Consider the following 20,668-nt stretch of genomic DNA (forward strand, 5'->3'; position numbering starts at 1 on the left):
GAGATTCAACAACAAGATGGACTTGGAGCATGAATAGAGGTAGGTGTTGCAGATCGAGAGTCAAAGGACTGGGCAGGTATAGGGCATGACTGAGGGGAGCTGAGAGAGTTGACTTCACTAGCCAGATGGTCAGAGTATCTTGTTGAGGGCAGATTGGTTGTCGATGGACAAACACTAAGTCGTAGTTTGTATCTTGTACTAGTGGATGTATGAGGGCCATTATCCCTGGTATGGGAGCCCTAGATTGTTGTATTATATTTTGTTTAACATAACGAAGTTGGGTTGATAATTGTAAGAAAATTTGTCTATATTTTTTGCATGTGTGATTTACTGTTGTTTATATTCCACTGTGCAAAGTAGCATCATTGAGTTTCTTAGTTTGGTAGTGTTAGAGATTTTAAGATTCTATCCTAGACCCAAGGCCATGGAAATTCAACATGGTATCAAAGGGTATCTGAGCTACTTTGAGGGACAGTGAATCATAGTGTGCACAACAAAGCAACTTAGAGGGAGTTGTGGGTGTCTAAATCATGGAGCAAAGGGTTCAGCTGAAGACATGGAGATGTGGTCTGTTAGGATATTCCGACACATAGGAAATAGTTAAGTATAACTTGGTCTAGTGTAGAGTTAGGTAAAGTGTGTTTCTTTACTATGTACTTTTGTAACTTACAATTCGACGATCACGATATGTAGTGATCCGACAGTTCATTCTCTCCTCAGTATTACCGACACTTGATCCGTGGCTTAACACCCGATTGGTCCATGATCTCTATTTAAATAGCATGGAGGGTCATTTGTAGGGTAACCATTCATGAGAGAAGCTTATGTAAATTTTCATTCTTTTATTAATAAATTGTCTGAAGTGGTTGCGTTGGCTCAGGCCGTGGACTGTTTCCCTCTTTGAGGGTTTTAACCACGTCAATAATACTGGTGTATTGATCTATGATCTGTTTGTGAGCAGTGTCCTTTGGTGTTTTGTCTGAGGAACTTACCCTGTAAATTCCTACATGGCCTTGACTGGCTTAGCAGCGAGATTAGCTGGGACTTTTGGTGGATTGGTGGTGAGCCTGGTGAACAACAGTTTGCTATAGGGTAGATTGTTGATTGTGGAATTCTATTGGCTTGTCATGGATGGTTGGTACAACTCCAAGGTTTCTTTGGCATGGATGAGATCAGGCTGATCAATATGGATTCATGTGATTCACTAGTTATTGGAAGGCTAGAATCTTCATCAGATCGTGATGTTGTATATCTGAGATTGGTGGGATTTGCACAAGTTGTATTTGATCCAGGAGGATGAGTGCTTGTAGGACTGAGCCAGTGGATATCGTGTAGGCTTTAGATGGAGTCTAGCCTCAAGGGACCAACCTTATGGAGGTTTGCGACCTTCAGGTTCAGATGTGATGAGGCAGAGGCACTACTGAGATTGTTGGATTCATCTACAGGGTATGTTGCAGTGATGGGTGCCATATGGGCTAGTGTTGTCGCTGAATGATGATGGTTACTTCCTAGTCTTGGAAGTACCTCCCACACTAAGAGGGAGTGTTGATTTGTGTAGCTTGGGAGGCACACCAAGTCCTAGTGTTCGAGGGTTGGAGGTCAAAGCGCCACAAGTAGGTTTTTCATCTTAGAACCCAAGCCTAGGGTTTTGCACCCATAGATGTTTGGGCCAAAAACGCATCATGTGATGGATGAGGATGATAGCTCTCGGCGAGCCGATTCTAACGCAATGAGAATCATCCAATTCTGAGTTGTCGTTGAGGAGTTATGAATTTTTGAAGTCATATGTTGTTTGGTTGTGACTTATGCTTAAGGTCGACCTAAAGATATTTTAGGCATGTGACGATTGGACAACCCCTAGAATGTGATGTTTTGGAGCCAACTTATTTTGTATAAATAAGAGGTGAGTATGAGGCTTGTTAATCATCCATTGTGCAACATCTTCTCAACAGAAGGATAGTGTGGCCTATTGTCACATTCCAGATGAGAAGCGTAGTAAGTTGGATCAAACTGTAGAAAATGGGTATCTTGTACGATATAGCGAGACCTCAAAGACATACAGAATCTATGTTCCTGGAAGCAGGAAGATGTAGTGAGGGGAGATGTAAAGTTCATGGAAGGAAAATCTTTCAGAAGATCTCGAGAGATGCCTACATGAGATCAGTCATTAGATGTTTCTTTACTCCAAAAATAGCAGGGACCGTAGGTAGAACAAGCAGGGGGACAGTCACAGAATTCGAGTACAGTGACCAGCACCAGTGTCTCCTCGGGAGCAGGAGATCTAGGAATTTCTCAATAGACAGAGTTGTAGGTACAGGTAGAGTAATAGATTGAACCTCCCACCACCAGTGGTAGGACGAGTAAGGAAGTGCGTCAGACCTTGAAGGATGCAAAAGAGTTTGTCGAAGCTCTTAGAAAAGATAAGAGGCAAGACAGACACCCTGATAAATACCAGGCCTTGGTGGCTCAGGTTGCAAAACCCTCTAGTTTTCAGGAAGCCACACAACATCAGGTGTGGGTGGATGCCATGGTATAAGAGTACAATTCTATCATGACAAACGATGTGTTGGAGCTGGTGCCTAAACCAGAGGATGGATTAGTAGTGGGTTCCAGGTGGATCTACAAGATCAAATACGTCGTAGATGGCAGTGTAGAAAAGTATAAGGCTAGATTCATGGCAGAGGGGTATGCACAAAAAGAAGGAATAGACTATGAGGATACTTTCGCTCCAGTTGCTAGATATATCTCTATCAGATCTGTCATATCCCTAGCAGCACAGATGGGATGGGAAATTCACCAGATGGACGTCAAGACAACATTCTTGAACAGGGTGATAGAAGAAGATGTGTACATAGAGCAGCCTGAAAGCTTCGAGACTCATGAGAAGAGTATCCATGTATGCGGATTGAAGAAAGCCATGTATGGGCTCAAGCAGGCACCAAGGGCTTCATATGGTCAGATTGAAAGTTACTTGTAGTAGTTGATTCATCAAGAGTGATGTAGATCCCAATCTCTTCTACTATCTGATGGTGGAGAATGAGCCTCTCATTCTGGTCTTATATGTAAATGATCTGTTTTTTACGGGATCATCGAGGCTCATCGAGGATTGCAAAAGGAACCTTGTAGTAGAATTCGACATGAAGGATATGGGGTTGATGCACTATTTTTTTGGGTTGGAAGTATGGCAAAAGAATGGGGAAATATTCCTTGGGCAAGGGAGATATGCTACAAAAATTCCAAAGAGATTCAGAATGCAGGATTGCAGACCCATGGCAACACCCATGACTACCAACAGGAAAAAGATAGGTGCCTTAGGGGACAGGGAAGTCGACCCCACTTTGTACAAGAATCTAATTGGGTCACTCATGTATCTGGTCAACACCAGGCCAAACATTTGTTTCACTGCTAATACCCTTATTCAGTTCATGGTGAAACTGAAAAGGGTGCATTGGGCAACAGCTAGGCACATTCTCAAATATGTGCGTGGAACAGTCGGACTCGAGTTAAAATATACTCGAGGAGTAGACGCCAGGTTGAGCGGATTCACAGATGCAGATTGGGCAGGTAGTTCAGTGGAATGGAAATGTACCTCTGGGTACTGCTTCCGCGTTGGATCAGGGATGATCTCTTGGTGCAACAAGAAGCAGAAGTCAGTAGGATTGAGCTCAGCAGAAGCATAATATATGGCATCTAGCACAACTATGTGCGAAGCCATATCGCTTAGGAAATCACTAGTGAGTTTGTTCATGAAGAAAATGGGAGCGACATTGATATTAGATGTCATTTCATTAGGGATTGTGTTCAACGTGGGACAATCCAGCTGTTGTATGTCCCCACAAGAGATCAAGTGGCAAACATATTGACGAAAGCTCTAGGGAGAACTAAGTTCATCTAGTTCAGGGAATAGATGGGTATGGTGGAGAACACGTTTCAGTAGCAGTTGGATTCTCAGTTGAAACAACGGTAGATGAGAGGGAGTTGTAGTGCAGAGGCAGTAATTGACAACAATTCAGCAGGGTCATTAGCAACAAAGATGCAGCTCATATCAGAGTTGCGCAGTGGTGATGGGCGGAGTAGCCAAACATCAGCAGCGCAACAGGAGGTAAAGCAGAGACAGGGTGTTGCTTCAGTGAGTTGCAACACTAGAACACATTCCTCACTAAGAGGGAGTGTTGATTTTTGTATCATCGGATGTGTTCTCGCCACAAAATTTTGTGGAGAGGCTAGAATACATGTATTATCCAAAAACCATTAATCGTTTCTGGAAATTCCACCTAGAGACGACTTATTTAAAAAAATTAACTTTTTCAAATGATTCCCTAAGTCTAAACTTAGGAAATCTGGTTAATTAAATGGTAGTAATTAAGTCATGGTGAGAATATTCTAGAAGAAGACATGGAGTGACTTCTAGTTAATCTTAGCCATCAATTATGTTTTAATCTTGGTTGTTGGTGCTCCAACAGAAGATTATAAGAAGAAGTCGATGGGTAGATGGAGAACACATCAAGGCAAATACTCAGTTGCTCAAGCAGATCGATTTTCTCAATGTCTGAAGTTCGGCAAGAGAAAATCGAGTCAAAGAGCGAGTTGTAGGTGGGAGAGAGAGGCCATCAGCATAGTCTGAGAGTGGAGGATGAATCTGGAAGAGGCAGCGTGGAGGAGGGGCACAGTCAATGTAGCAGAAGGGTTGACGCTGGGCCCATGAAGTCACTACGCAGAGGGTGACATAGAAGGGCCAACGAAAGAGGCAAGAGGTCCTCTTTGGGGTCAAAAAATTGTTGTGGAGTGTGAGAAATTCACTAGTAAATTTCTCTCAGTGACTCTTCTTCTATTTTGTCTTGTACATAAATTATTGCTGAAGATTAATAAAAGAAACCCTCATCTGCTGCACTAGCTTTCCCACATTGGGTTTTTCTAGGGAAAATTGTCCAAAATCAATTGTGTCACTGTGGTTATATATGTGCTAGTATTTTCCTTGTATTTATTTTCTGCAAAATTTTATTTGTGAAGGTTGCAGTGTATGTATTTTGATATTTGCCGTAGAAAACTGCAAATAATTTGTTTAAGTAATTTAACAAATAGAAGAAATATTATCAGTTACTGCAGTAGGATTCAGGATCACCAAATTTTCACAGAGAGGTCTTTCCTTTTTAGGAATCCTTAGGTATAGAAGTATCCCTTGTTAGTGAATAACCTTTCCTCCTAGGTCTCATTGTAGGCCTTTCTTGGAGAGCCATTAACTTCTTCTTGAGGCATTGGGCCATTATTTGAGCCTCTCCTTTGGATGGGTCTTGGAAATCACATCATACCTTGCCATTGATCCTATCATTCAAGTGATTTACCTTAAACTGGAACTCCTCCCATTAGTGAAAGTCTGTAAAGAGCAAGGGACATTGATTGAGGTGACAGTGGGTCTTTGTCCCATTGTTGTCATTTGGTCTAGTAGTTGTCCCTTGGGTACCCCACGTGAGACCTTTGCTAGATTGAGTGGTAACAGTTATATCACTGATAAGTGGGAAGATCAATGAAGCCCAAAGTACATTGTATGCAAAAGGTCATTCAATGTTATGTGGGCATTTGACAAGAAACCCTAAGTCTGATGTTTGCTCTGTCCAACATATAGAGGAAGGGATAGTGAGACACTAAAGGAGACCTAAGAAGCCCAGGTCTGTTGACCATGTAAGGGACGCAATGTCTCAAGTAAATGCAAGATTTTTCAGTGGTGTTGCCTTAGGTTGTTGAATAGATGTCCATATGATTGGGCAGAGAGAAGGGTTGTGACTAGAGAGGAAGAGAAAATTTATTCATGGAGTTCTGAATAGTGTTTTAGAGTAGCCCAATTATAGTGTTTTCTGGTGCATACTTCTGGTAAGAGGGCTGCTTGTTTGATTAACCTAAGTACAATCCTTTGGTGTAGAAAAATGGTTATTGGTGCAGTGTTGTGAAGCCCTAGTTCTGTCACCTTTGGAGCAGCAAAGAGATGGATAGTAGGCAGATTTGGTAGCCCTAAGAAGTAGTATTCCAATGTAGTTGGAAGGATGTTTAGAGGGCAGACTATGCAAGCCCTAAAATGCAACATTTTGGAGCAGCCATATGGTTGACAAGTTGGGTAGATCTAAAGGCCCTAAGAAGAGTGACAAGAGCCGCTGATTTGTCACAAAGTTAGGGCAAACGTGATCGCTCTAGGAACAATCTTCTGAAATAACCAAAAGAATAGCAAATGGGTAGATATGGATGATGTGGTAGATGAAGACCTCAAGTATAGGATCATGAGAGAAGGAATCATGATCTGTTAAGAGGTAGATTTGGAGCCCTAGTTCAGGAATTGCAAGATGAGAAAACTTAATGATAAGAGGGCTAGTTGAGGAAGCTACAACAACAACAGGTAGCTGATGTAAGGGAAGTATGAGTACTTCCAACACAAGCTGAGGCTTGTTGATGTACTCTCCCTGTTTGAGAGGGAGTGAGCATGGATTTCTCCGGTCAGGTTGAGAGGGAGTAAGGTTGGAAACTGGTTCTCCTTGTGTCAAGTAGTGTCACAGATTAGGATTGATATCCTTAGTCAAGTACATGGAAATGGATAAGGAGAATGGTGGATTGGATAAGCATTTTGAACAGACATACTTGAGTCTTGTACTGTGATGGAGTAGGATGGAGATCCGAAGTCAAGTACATGGACTTGGATAAAGAAGAGTGTGGTGGATAGACATTTCTTTGAGGGAAATGGTCCAGTGGAGGACATACTCTGGGTATCTTAGGTGGAGTATTTATCTCGGAAAGGCAGTGTAGTGTCCCACAGAATGCTTCCCAGCATTGTGCTCTAATCTTGTAGAGAGACAGAGTGTATTTGTCAAGGCCTTGGTAATATGACAACACTAGCTATGATGATAGTCTATCATCATTGATGCTTATCAATATGGATCCCTTCTCATGTGAATATTTCAACTTAAGATAGACCTATCAAGTCATTATGATTACCTCTTTACTTAAGTGGGAGTGTTGGAAAAGTAACTAGGTTTGATCTTCATATTTATCTTTGTACTTGTATCAAAAGCAAAAAGAAGAAGAATATTTATATTATTATTATTACTTTAGTTAAGCATGTTCTTCACGCTTCTAGGTTGTGATTAAATCAAAGAATTAAATTTGAGTCAAAGGTCCATTTGGACTTTGTAAGAAAAAGGAAAATAATTTTTGTTTAGTCAAAAAGAGTCAAATTGACCTCCATAAGACCAAGTCCATCCTCCAAATGGTCAAGTCGGCCTAATCAACAGATGTGACCCTTCACAGTTGCAAACAAGTATATATTGGCACCTGTTCTCCTTCATTTTGGTATGCATTTTTTCGTTGCTGTTCTGTGGAAAGATATGGGAGTTCTTTTAAGAATATATGCAAGTTTTTCTGTATCAAGTTCGTGGAAGTTCTCAAGAAAAGTTCATTGAAGTTTTCTGTAGCAAGTTTGTGGAAGTTCTGAATGAAGGCAAAAGAACATGTGCGAGTTTTCTATGGAGTAGATGCAAGTTTTCTGTGATCAGAATTCTATGAAACAATATGAGCTATAGCAGACTTCCTGCATGATAGTATGCGAGCTAAAAAATGACTGTAGTAGATATGGAGTGCGAGCTGTAGTATCCATGATATGCGAGCTATTGGAGGGCTGTAAGATCCATTGTGGACAAGGGATCTTGTGACAGATCAAACCATCTTATTGAAGATGAATCTTGACAGAGAATGGAGGGCTAACTTGGTGCTTGGAGGAAGTCTTTGTCTTTGGGTCTTGGAGGTCTCATTCTGATCTGATTCTATAAGAGGAGGATTGTTTGGGTTTTCCCCAATTGTGGGATTTTTCCCTGGCTTGGAGCCTATATTTGTGTTCTTTGTGATCTTCATGTTTTAGTAATTGCTTGATGAAGTAAAACTAAGTAATAAAAAGCCAACAAATATCACAAGTAATTATCAAGGAGAATCAATTTTAATCTAAAAACACATTGATTTTCCAACACCCCAATTCTTCTATAACCTGTTCATATAATTGGAAGGTAACTTCTCCCCACTCGACTGGAATTCCTACTTTCTCCATTCTTTCCCAAAGTTTAATTTGAGACATTGTATTGAAGGCTTTAGCAAAATTGACAAAGCAAAGCAAAGGTACATAGTATTTTCTGTTATCTTTGCCTTGCACTTCATGGCAACAACTCTTACAGTTACCAGGTGGTCAATGGTTAATTTGTTAGGCTAGAAACCAACTTGAGAGGGAGCCCTGACATTGTTTTTTGTTTTTCCAATTACTTATCTTCCTCTTTAGAATAGTGCCAAATAGCTTGGAAAAAGGATAATAACTATTTTGGTTCTGTAATTTCTCACATTATTTATATCAGCACCTTTGTGAATAGGTATCACTATGCTAACCTGCTATTTTGAAGGAACTGTTACCAATGGTTTGATAGATATATCCTTGAGAAGTGTGTGTAAAGATGGACCTCCCCATTTGACCATTTCAGCTATTAAACCATTTAGTTCAGGTGACTTCCCTTTGGCAAGATGCTTGATTCCTGCTTCTATATCTTCTTATAAAATAGCTTCTGTTTATTTTCCTGAGAAATCCATGTTGGAATCATTTCCCTTAACATTCTTCTCATTAAGTTCACATACATATGCAATTATTTCTTACTCCATCACCCAATCCCGATTAAAACCTATGACCTCCCAGAAGAAAACAAACATTCTTAACCATTAGGTCCATTGTATAGTCCCACTGAAACTGTGGTTGGAGTGAGAAAGACTCGGACAATTTGCTATGCTTTAGGAAATAGGAAACCTTATTCATCAATTCTAGTGCTATTTCAAATAGATTGCATCTTCTTTTGGCAGGGGTTGCCCCCTCCCATTTCTTTTCTTCACCCCAACCAAATTGAATGATTATTGGAGCCTATTACTCTCAGGACTTCAACTTCCATTAAAAGTTTTCAAATTGGGAAGGCGATCCTCCAACTTAACTATCTGTTCCTCGAACTAACAAAGGTGAACAAGTACAATATACTAGGGTGTGCTTGAAAGAGCCATGTAGAAGAAACTCGAAAAATGACTGCATAATTTTGGGACAAGGAATGCTTTGTCTTAAAGGACATTCCAGCCCGGTCAATAGAGATCGCTGCTCTCTCTTTGTTTATGTATCAACTAAAAATAGTTAAACTCAAAGAAAAACTTTCTAAATATAGATGTTTAGATTATCTACTAACAGAAACTCAGGTCTCTAATAAAAACACAGCTACTTTAATGCTACGAACACATGCTCCTACATCACGGGCCTAATTCCCTGAAAATTTAGTTGAGTTGCTTATCTACTGCAAATTTATATTCAGAATTATATATCATGATGAAGTCTATAAAAATTGTGTAATTGTAAATATTAATTAATTAATAATATTTCTACTACCATAACAGGGTTTGATTCCAACAATTTGTTGAAAATTTATTTTCAACTGCAGGGCCAGTCCTTTGCCATACCCCTGTACTAATGAATCAACCGCCATACCTCTTTGCCATACCCCTATACTGATGAATCAACTGCCATACCTTTGCATTGATGAATCTGCCATTAAACAGCCACAGCCCCAGTCCTTGCCTGAATCAGCCGTTACACAGCGATTTATTACGGAATGGTGGTCACTCACAGAATGATGGTAATTTATTACTGTGGTTGGTAAATGTAGGTAAGATTTTAATTTTATTTTTTTTAATTCACAGGTGTAGTTTTGTTTTTACAGCACAAGAAAAAATGTGATGTTCAGTTTTTTGTTGAATATGAAAATGTAATGTGAAGCACAACAGTGTGTCAAAATTAACAGAGACAGAGTTCTCTTTGTAATGCACAACAGTGCAGAAGTTTTTTTTTGTTATACGCAGCAGTGCTTATGAAAGAATGAAAATTTACACACAGCAGTGTAAAACTTTTCAAGAAAGAAACAGAGTGTTACAGCAGCGTTAATTTTGAGCAAAAACAAAGTGTTTTGTAGATGCACAGCAGTGCAGACATAGCAGTGAAAAACAGTGTGTTGATTTTCAGAGGAGACAGAGTATTTTGCTTTCTGTAATGTACACAGTGCAGACACAGTAATGTAATTTCTTTTTACAGCATGAAGTTTTTTTGAAGTTTTTGAACTGTCTTTAAAGCAGCCTTGTAGTAATCTCTCTGTTAGAGGAAGTATTGTTAATAAATACAAATTCCCTTTTGTTGTGCACTGTTGAAATTCAGTTTTCAAAAAATATTTTTTTTGTTACGCTGCGTCAAAACAGAGTGTTTCTGAAACGCCAGTTTCAGCGTTGCTGAAACACTGCATTCAGTAATTGACGAAACTGCGTTGCTGAAACACCGTTTTCCGCAAACAATTTTTAGTTTTCTGTGTTAAAAACAGAGCATTAAAAAACAGAGCATTTTTTGTCTGTTTTTTCTGGAATTATCAGAAATTCCCAACATGGTATTAGAGCTAGTCCAGGCTCTTTGAAGTGTCAAAGAAGTTGAAGGAAGGATTTATTGCTGCAGCAGCTCCTCCAGCAGAGTGAAGATTCAGTCAAGAAATAATCCAAGGTATTTTTCAAGAATTTTTGTGTTGCTGTTGAAGACAGTCAATGATTTTTAATACACAGTCAAATATTTTTGAGAGTGCAAAAATGGCTGGCTCCAGCACTAGCACTAGCATGGGTATTTTTAATACTCAGCTCCCGCAGTTTAATGGAAAAAACTATGACTATTGGGGCATGACCATGAAGGCTATACTTGCCTCACAAGATTTATGGGAATTTGTTGAGGATGGATTTGAAGGACCAGCAGGTGAAGAAGAGTTTAATAACTTAACTCAGGCAGAGAAAGGTATGTTGAAGAGCTATAAGAAGAAGGATTCAAAAGCCCTCGTATTTTTGTATCAAGCAGTGCATGATAATGTGTTTTCAAGGATAGCAGCAGCCAAGACATCCAAAGAAGCATGAAAACTCTCAAGACAGCTTGTCAAGGCATGGAGAAAGTGAAGACAACAAAACTACAGTTGCTGAGGAGAGATTTTGAGAATCTATGCATGAAGGAGTCAGATAATATTGACTCATTCTTCACACAAGTAATTGGTCTAGTCACACAGATAAGGTCTCATGGAGAGATTCTTGAAGAAAGGAGGATTGTGGAGAAACTGTTGAGGGTCCTACCCTCAAAGTTTGATGTGATTGTCACCACCATAGAAGAGACAAAGGATCTCACAAACTTCACAGTTGATGAACTACATGCATCACTGATAACACACGAGCAGAGATTGAGTAGGAATAAAAACTCATCTCTAGAACATGCCTTCAAGACCCATATGTCCTTTGGAAGAAGAAGAGGTCAAGGCAGAGGAAACAAGAAAGGAAGAGGTAGAAGCCAAAATAGAGGTGGAAGAAACAGTCCAGAAAATTCTCAAGGAAGAGGCAGCAATCCAAATCAGAGCCAAGGCCAAGGCAGCGGCCAACAAAGTGGACAACATCATGCTCAAGGACAAAGATATGAAAAATCCAATGTCTAATGTTATTATTGTAAAAAATATGGGCATTATGCCAATGAATGTAAGAAGAAACAACATGATATGTGTAATAGAACTAGTGCAAATTTTACTAAAGAAAATATCAGCCAAAACAATTTGTTTTTAACCTATAATATAGCTGAAGAAAAGAGTGAAGATGTATGGTTTCTAGACTCCGGTTGTAGCAACCATATGACAAGAAACATAGCCCTGTTTTCTATGTTAGATAAGAATGTGAAGTCACAAGTCACACTAGGGACTGATAATAAAGTTTCTGTTATGGGAAAAGGAGAAGTAAATGTCTTAACAAAAAAATGTGAAAAGAAAACCATAGCAGATGTTTATTATGTTCCTGGAATGAAATGTAATCTCTTAAGTATTGGACAGCTTGTGCAAAAGGGATATAATGTTTTCTTTGTGAATGATGTATGTACTATCATGGATAGAGCACCTAGCAAACAATGTATTGCTGAAGTAAAGATGACAAGGAATAGGATGTTCCCTCTCAGAATGAACGCAGATTTGAAAAATAAAGAAGTGATTGCAACAGTGACTCAAGAGGCTTTCCAAAGTGAACCAAAGGATGAAAATTGGTTGTAGCACTTGAGATTTGGACATCTCAACTTTGGAGGTCTTAATTTGTTGAGTAGAAAAGGAATGGTAAGAGGATTACCATTGATAGAGAAACCGGACAACCTTTGTGAAGGTTGCATCTTGGGAAAACAACATAGAGAAAGTTTTCCATGCGGGAAAATCATAAGGGCAAAAGCACCCTTAGAAATTGTTCACTCAGATTTATGTGGACTGATGCAAACTCCATCTCTTACAGGTAGCCACTATACTCTAACATTTATTGATGATTTTACAAGAAAAATTTGGGTTTATTTTCTGAAGAACAAAAGTGAAGTGTTTGAAAGATTTTGCAATTTCAAGGCACTTGTAGAAAACCAAAGCGGGCTGCATATCAAAGTTCTAAGAACTGATAGAGGAGGTGAGTATATCTCCAAGGAATTTCTACGTTTTTGTAGAGAAAATGTAATTCATAAGCAGTTTACAACTAGGTACACCCCGCAGCAAAATGGAGTTGCTGAAAGGAAGAATAGAATAATCATGGACATGGCGGGGAGTATGTTGAATGCAAAGCATTTGCCAAATGATTATTGGGCTGAAGTTGTACATTGTGCAGCGTACATTTTGAATAGATGCCCTACAAAAGCAGTCATGAACAAAGTTCCGGAAGAAGCATGGAGTGGGAGAAAGCAAGGAGTCGCCCACATGAAAGTTTTTGGATGTGTGGCTTATGCACACATTCGAGATCAGCTAAGGAAGAAGTTGGTCAGCAAAGGGGAGAAATGTATATTCATTGGATAGAGTGAAGAATCCAAAGCTTACAGGTTGTATAACCCATCCACCAAGAAGCTGATTGTGAGTAGAGATGTTCAGTTCATTGAAGAGGAAGGTTGGGATGAAAGCATAGAGAAAACAATGAATGTTAAAAGCGCTTTGTCACATGATGAAGATGATGAGGAGATGGCTGAAACACTCCAAGCAACAACACCAACACAAGGGCAGCAAGGGACACCCTTGAGGAAAAATGAAAGTGCTTCTCCAAACACCCCACAAGGAGGAAATTCAAGTGCTTCTTCAAGCACTTGCACACCAAATGAAAGAGGTAAGAAGTTCAGAAATTTAAATTACATTTATGAACAAGAAGCAGCAAATGAAGATATGAATTCTTTATTTGCTTTATATTGTCATGTTGAAGACCCTATTCATTTTGAAGATGCAATTAAGGATAGGAAATTGATAGAAGCTATGGATGAGGAGATTAATGCCATAGAAAGAAACAAGACATGGGATTTAGTTGAACTACCAAAGGGAAAAGAAGTCATTGGAGTTAAATGGGTTTACAAGACCAAGAGTAATGCTGAAGGAAAAATAGAAAGACACAAGGCAAGACTGATTGTCAAAGGATACAAGCAGCAGTATGGGAGAGACTATGATGAAACTTTTGCACCAGTTGCTAGAATGGAAACAGTGAGAGCAGTGTTGTCCATAGCAGCACAAAACAAGTGGAAAGTTTACCAAATGGACGTGAAGTCAGCATTCCTAAATGGAGTGTTAATGGAAGAGGTTTACATTGAACAACCTCTAGGCTATGTGAAGAAAGGCCAAGAGCACAAAGTGTGCAGATTGAAGAAAGCTCTTTATGGGCTGAAGCAAGCACCAAGAGCATGGTACAGTAAGATAGATTCCTATCTACTGGAAAATGGATTTGAAAAGTGTGAAGGAGAACCCACCCTTTACATCAAAGAAAATGATGGTAAAATACTAATTGTTGTGTTATATGTTGATGATGTTATTTTCACAGGTAATGATGATTACCTTATTGAAAATTTCAAAACAATCATGAAAGAAGAGTTTGAAATGACTGACATGGGTTTGCTGAGATACTTCTTAGGAATAGAAGTAGAACAAAGTGAAAATGGGATTTTTATTTCACAGGCAAAATATGTTAATGAAGTGTTGGAAAGATTTAACATGCAGGAGAGCAAAGCAGCAATCATTCCCACAGTGATGGGATTAAAACTCAGCAAAGAGGACAGCAACAAGAATTTTGATCCTAGTTTGTACAAGAGCATAGTTGGCAGTGTCATGTATTTGACTGCAACTGGGCCAGACATAATGTATGATGTTAGTCTAATTTCCAGATTCATGGAGAGGCCAAAAGAAGCACATTGGCAGGCAGAAAAAAAGATTCTGAGGTATGTTAAAGGTACTAAAAGGTTTGGCATTTTATATACTACTTCAAAATGTTCAAATTTAATTGGATACACTGATAGTGATTGGGTTGGAAGTGTAGATGACCGGAAAAGCACATCCGGTTATGTTTTTCACATGGGTTTAGGAGCCATTTCATGGGCTTCTAAAAAACAGCCTATTGTAGCATTGTCTACAGCAGAGGCAGAATACGTGGCAGCTACAGCAGCAGCATGTCAAACAGTTTGGATGAGAAGGATGTTAAGGAGCTTAGGCCAAGAGCAGACAAAAGGAACTGTGATTTATTGTGACAATAGTTCTGCGATTGCATTATCCAAAAATTCTGTGTTTCATAAGAGAACGAAACACATTGATACAAGGTTTCATTATATTAGAGAGTTGGTAAACAATGGAGAAATTGTCTTAGTACATTGCAAAACTCAGGAGCAGGTTGCAGACATTCTAACCAAGCCTTTGGGACAGAAAAGTTTTGAGTTTTTGAGGAAATGTCTAAGTATGACTGATAACCCAGCAGTTGAAACTAAAGGGGAGTGTTGAAATATTATTTTCAACTGCAGGGCCAGTCTTTTCAAGAAAGAAACAGAGTGTTACAGCAGCGTTAATTTTGAGCAAAAACAAAGTGTTTTGTAGATGCACAGCAGTGCAGACATAGCAGTGAAAAACAACGTGTTGATTTTTAGAGGAGACATTATTTTGCTTTCTGTAATGTACAGCAGTGCATACACATTAATGTAATTTATTTTTACAGTGTGAAGTTTTTTTTGAAGTTTTTGAACTGTCTTTAAAGCAGTCTTGTAGTAATCTCTCTGTTAGAGGAAGTATTGTTAATGAATACAAATTCCTTTTTGTTGTGCACTGTTAAAATTCAGTTTTCAGAAAATATTTTTTTTGTTACGCTGCGTCAAAACAGAGTGTTGCTGAAATGCCAGTTTCAGCGTTGCTGAAACACCGTTGCTAAAACACTGCATTAAGTAATTGACGAAACTGTGTTGCTGAAACACCATATTCGTGTTGGAATATTAATTCCAACTGCAGGCGTTGTGGACAGCGACGACAAAATCGTGGACAGCGATGGCAGGCCAAATCCGCCATCAACTCAGCAAGCACGCAGCACCCGAAACCGCTCAGCGAAACCAGCAAACCGTCTGATGCATTTCGGACCGCTTTTGCGGTGAGAGCAGTTTCCGTACACACGAGCCCGATCCAATTAATTTCAGCCACGCGTCCTCAGCCATTTTTGCTTCGGTACAGGTTTATCGGACGCTATCGTTCAGCAGCAAATGGTCTTCCGATATCCTTGTCCACCATCCGATTTGCTTCGTCGTTCTCCGCCGTCCATCAACCAAAGTAGCATATGAGCCAACATTAATAACTTTGCGTGGAGTAAAGTTGAAGTTTGGTTGACCGCCGGTAAAGAAATTCAATGCTTTAATTGTGTCCGTAGAAGTATTGGTAAGAGTCTTTAGTTTTAATGTTTTTTTATAAGTTGGAGGTATGGGCATATGCTCTTACGTATTATTTTTTGTATGGCATATATATCATATAAGTTATGTTTTTGAGCGCGAGTTGACCATTGTAAAACGAAGCCGCAGCTAAAAACCAAGGTTTTTGCACAGCAGTGCAAGCTAAGAAAAACAGGGGAGCGCATATGTGCGTGTGAATTTTTTTTGTTGACCAGCGTGAAGATATTGCACAGCAGTGCATAAGAGAAGATGCATGGGAGTTTAGTTTTGTGATTGCACAGCAGTGCATAAAGACAGAACAAGGGGGAGCGCATAAGTTTATGAAATGGTTTTTATGAGTCGACCATTGTGTGAGGCATGTAATGTATCGCACAACAGTGCGTAGAGTGAAGCAAGGTGAGATATTGCACAGCAGTGCATAAAGAGAGAACAGGGAGGTGCACATAATTTTTTTTTGAGCTGCATATGTAAATTTATTTTTACAGCAGTATGTGTAAAAATAGTTTTACACTAGTAAATGTAAAAGGGGTTTTACAGCAGTAAATGTAAATGGGTTTTTACACACCAGCAGTGTAAATTCTCAGGAGGAGACAGAGTTTTTTTTGTTGGCTGAATGTATTTTTGGTGAATCCCTCTCAGTAAAAGAGGATGAATATGTATCAGGCATTATATTTTAATGAATAGAAATCATTTTCTGGGTATGTAATACTCTGTTCTCAGTCATTTTTTTAAAGCTTCCCTGTGCAAAAAGATCCTGTGGAGATAAGGAAACAGAGCATTGCCTCTGTGTGTTCTGTTTGTTTGTTTTTGGGATTTTACCAGAAAAATCCCCAACAATTCGGCAAAAGATTTTTAGTTTTCTGTGTTAAAAACAGAATGTTAAAAAACAAAGCATTTTTTCTCTATTTGTTCTGGAATTATCAGAAATTCCCAACACAATTGTGGAACGTACTGCCAATATGTTGGAGGAATGGAGCAAATTGGTGTTGTCTAGTGAAGCAGAAGTTGAAGTGCTCAAGGAGTTCCGCAATCTGACAGCAGATGTTCTCGCTCACACAGAATTTGGAAGCAGTTATGAAGAGGGAAAGCACTTCTTCAATATGCAGGATCAACTAATAATACTTGCAACTGAATCATTTCGTAGAGTTGATATTCCAGGCTTTAGGTGATAATTTGGAGTTTCGATGGAAGCACCATCATACAATCTCAAACCACTCAAATGTATTATAAATATAATCGCTTTTGGGTATACACAAATTTTCTCTCCAGATTTTTATCTTTTGGTGATAACAGTAACTTCAGAAGATTTGCAATATTTATTTGACCGGTAGAGATGGCAATGGAATATTTATCATCCCTTTCAAGCTCATCTGCCGATGTATAATTTAGATAGTGATGCGTGTTTAGTAATTTTCTTAATCTGAAATATACCATATAGTGTGCCATGATTTAGAAGATTTTAGAATATGCGGCACTGGCTTTTGTAATGTGTGAGAGTGGCCTCCTCAACAGGTTCCTGCCTACAAGAAGGAACAGGCAATGTCGGAAGTTGAAAAAAGAACTCAGAAGATGCATTGTGCAGGTCATTGAAGCTAGGGAAAGGATTGCTGGCAAAGAAAAGTCAGGCAACTATAGAGTCAATCTATTTGGTCTTATGATGTCTGCTAGAAAGAAACAGGCGAGGGTCAATGTACGCATGACTATGGAGGAAATCGTTGATGAATGCAAGATTTTCTACTTTGCTGGACATGAAACTACATCAACCCTGTTGACATGGACCATGATATTACTGGGAATGCATCAAGACTGGCAGGCGTATGCACGCAAAGAGGTGTTGGAAGTATGTGGAAAAAATGCTTATCCAGATGCAGATAGCGTGAATCGCCTTAAGATTGTAATGGCTTCTTCCACAAACCTTTCTCTCCAAGCAAATTATGGTAGATTATTATTATGTTCATATAGGCTAAATCAGAATAATGAACTGTAGAATCCTTTTGGTTGATCAGCTAGTTTAGGAGAAACTAAAAGAGGAGAGTTTAGTGTAGTATCTTAATAGAATTTCTTCACAATGACTACTGTGAAGCGGTGTTTAAATCATACAAAATCTATATTAACTAAACAAGTAGGTTTAGACGATCCCAAGATTACATTTATAGATTTTTTTAAATTCTCAAGGCAGAAAATTTGGCTGGCGGACTAAAAATATTTTACACATGTTTGCAGGTGGGAATGATTCTAAATGAGGCCTTGAGACTTTATCCACCAGCTGTGTTTCTAAAACGACAGACATACAAACCAATGAAGCTTGGAAGGCTCTCAATTCCTGCAGGCATTGGTCTTTTGCTTCCCATCCTTGCAGTCCATCATGATCCATCGTTGTGGGGAAATGATGCAAACGAATTTAACCCATCACGATTTAGTGAGGGAATTGCAAAAGCCGCAGAGTATCCATCGGCATTTATGCCGTTTGGAATTGGTCCAAGGACATGCGTGGGTCAGAATTTTGCTATGTTGGAAGCTAAAGTGGTGTTAGCCATGATTCTACAAAAATTTTCTTTTGTCACTTCACCATCCTATGCACGTCCACGTATCCTTGTGATAACCATGCAACCCCAACATGGAGCCCACGTGATCCTCAACATGAATTAATGTCAAAATGGCCACGCTGAAAAAACATGTATCTATAAAAATCACTGAAAAACATGTATCTATGAAAATCTAAAACTCCCTAAATTAAAAATAGGCATTATCCATTCCAAAATTTAGAATGTGCTTTTGGGTGCATGTCCCTGGTTGGTTTGATGTGATAGTGTTATCTCTCATTTTGGTACTATTGATAGTTTCAGGGTTATGTTTTGCCTACTCTCCTTAGCTTGTATAGTTGTTATCTATGGATTTTCCAAAATAAATACAATCATTACTATTACAGTGGCTTTTATGTTGGAATTTTGTTCTAAATTAGTGTTCTTGTTTTAATTTTGTATACTTGATGTGTATTATGAATGACCTACATGTATAATAATTGTGACACAAAGGTGATTTATAACATAATCTCTAAACCAAAATCTTTTTTAATGAAGAAGTTGATTTTGAGGTGAAAATTCTTACATTGATGCAATGTCATCCTTTTCTAATTGTTATATGCATAATAGTTGAAATAAAAACGTAAAGGGTAAGTGCAAAAGGTAAACCCTAGAAAAAGGTTTTCAATAAGGTCTAGGTTAGGGGATTGAGAGGAAAATTTGTTATCTCCCCATGTGGGTTGAAATCCCACTTATGATGGTTTTCCCTTCCTATGTCAATTGGTGCTAGTAAGGTACCAACATTGTCATTCTCATTTAAGTGCTTAAGAGGATGGGACAATATTTTTAATATTTTTTAAGTACTATGGAAGATATATCCCTAGGAAACTTGCTAGGCACTTTCCCTCATTTCAAGGATGATATATACCTAAGGTAAAGCGGATTTTAGAAGATCGAGACTTTGTCAACATAGGGCTCAAGGCCATTATAACAATATACTTATTAAGAGCTTAACATGTCACTCGTGAAATTGACCCTAGACAGAGAGGGTAATAATCATTCCTCCAAACCACCCAAGTCTGATTGGATTGACAAGAGAGTGGAGTGAGATGTTGATTCTCACCAAATAAAAAAGCTAGATAGACTACTAAAGTGAAATAAATGAAATGTGAAAAACCATCTTTCAAATATATTCAATATAATATGAAAAAGAAGAAGACTTATAGCTCATTTTCTAACTTTCCATACTAGTGTATGAGATGTCTATTGTTTTGACTTATGTATAATCTTGTGTTTCTTTTATTTTGTAATCATTTCCTAAAATGAAAATCCTATGTTCCTAAATTGCTGGAAAGTGAATGAAAGTTATCAACTTTTGAAGACAATCTTTTCAAAGCCCGGTTTCCTCTTATGCCTATCCTTTCCGATTCGAGATGGTTCAAACTTGATAAATCTCAATATCTCACAATTCAATATAGGTGATAAAACCTTAATATCATGTAGTTGAGTATAGGTGATAAAGCCTCAGTGCAACTGGGGGTAGAAAGTTCTTATAGAAGAGTTTTCTACAACTATGGAAGGCTTGAATCTACATGAAAGCTAAGGGTTTTGAAATAATGGTATCACATGAAGTTGAATTTTGAAAGGAGTTTATTGAATGTATTTTGAAGTGAAGGATCAATATCTTATAGTTGTGTGATACATATGAAAGACTATCATAACATAATCAAATGGTTATGGCTACAATTATCGTCTTTGTATTAAAAACTTATTTGACATTAGAAAGTATGTAACAACTTAATCAATTTTTATGTTTCCAAATTCCTCCATCAAAAGGGGAATGTTTTATCTTTTTTCATGTGAAAATTTCTGACCCGAAATTCTACTACAGCGAATGATTTATTTCACCTACTTATTCTTCACAATAAGTTATTTACGAAATCCCTTCGACAAACATTAAAATAAATTTTATTGCAATTATCACATAATTACACAGAGAAAAATAACAATGATATACATGTACAAGAACCAATCACATCAACACAATTGTTTTGGACAATTGTCCCCAAAAAAACCCAATGTGGGAAAACCAATGCAAAAGATGAGGGTTTTATTAATCTTAAGCAACAATCGCTTTACAAGGAATGATTTTACAGAGAAACTGAGAGAAAACACTTGAGACTTTCCCCTGAAACTTTCTGGAACCCTAGAGACCCTTCTCCCACTTCTACATCACTTCTACGTCACTTTATGTGATTCTGCATCCCTTTGCGTTAGCATGTGTGAGAGATGCATCTCCCCTAGACCGCATCTCCATTTGGGTTGTCTCTTAATGCCCCTGTGTCATGTCCTCCCC

The 20,668-nt window shown here is 38.5% G+C and overlaps 1 protein-coding gene across 1 annotated transcript; it reads left to right on the forward strand.

Annotated features, from left to right (window-relative positions):
- The first annotated feature begins 14,201 nt into the window (after nt 1-14,201).
- LOC149224993 (cytochrome P450 CYP72A616-like) lies at nt 14,202-18,476 on the forward strand. The gene is made up of 5 exons (XM_089388327.1): nt 14,202-14,311; nt 15,363-15,498; nt 16,666-16,955; nt 17,303-17,684; nt 18,014-18,476. Exons 1-5 carry the CDS (start codon nt 14,202-14,204, stop codon nt 18,437-18,439), a joined length of 1,344 nt encoding a protein of 447 aa, XP_089244453.1. The 3' UTR covers nt 18,440-18,476.
- The last annotated feature ends 2,192 nt before the right edge of the window (nt 18,477-20,668 follow it).

Source organism: Pinus tabuliformis, chromosome Q (assembly GCF_031772625.1).
Source record: "Pinus tabuliformis cultivar Carrire ecotype Pingquan chromosome Q, CPIR1, whole genome shotgun sequence".
Taxonomy (NCBI): Eukaryota; Viridiplantae; Streptophyta; class Pinopsida; order Pinales; family Pinaceae; genus Pinus; species Pinus tabuliformis.

Excerpts from the sequence above, each read along its gene's own strand:
- LOC149224993 (XM_089388327.1), top strand. The coding sequence starts at position 14,202 with ATGTATTTGACTGCAACTGGGCCAGACATAATGTATGATGTTAGTCTA. Across the intron at positions 14,312-15,362 it reads GCAGAAAAAAAGATTCTGAG|GCGTTGTGGACAGCGACGAC; the intron begins GTATGTTAAAGG and ends TTCCAACTGCAG. Across the intron at positions 16,956-17,302 it reads GTTGATATTCCAGGCTTTAG|GTTCCTGCCTACAAGAAGGA; the intron begins GTGATAATTTGG and ends CCTCCTCAACAG.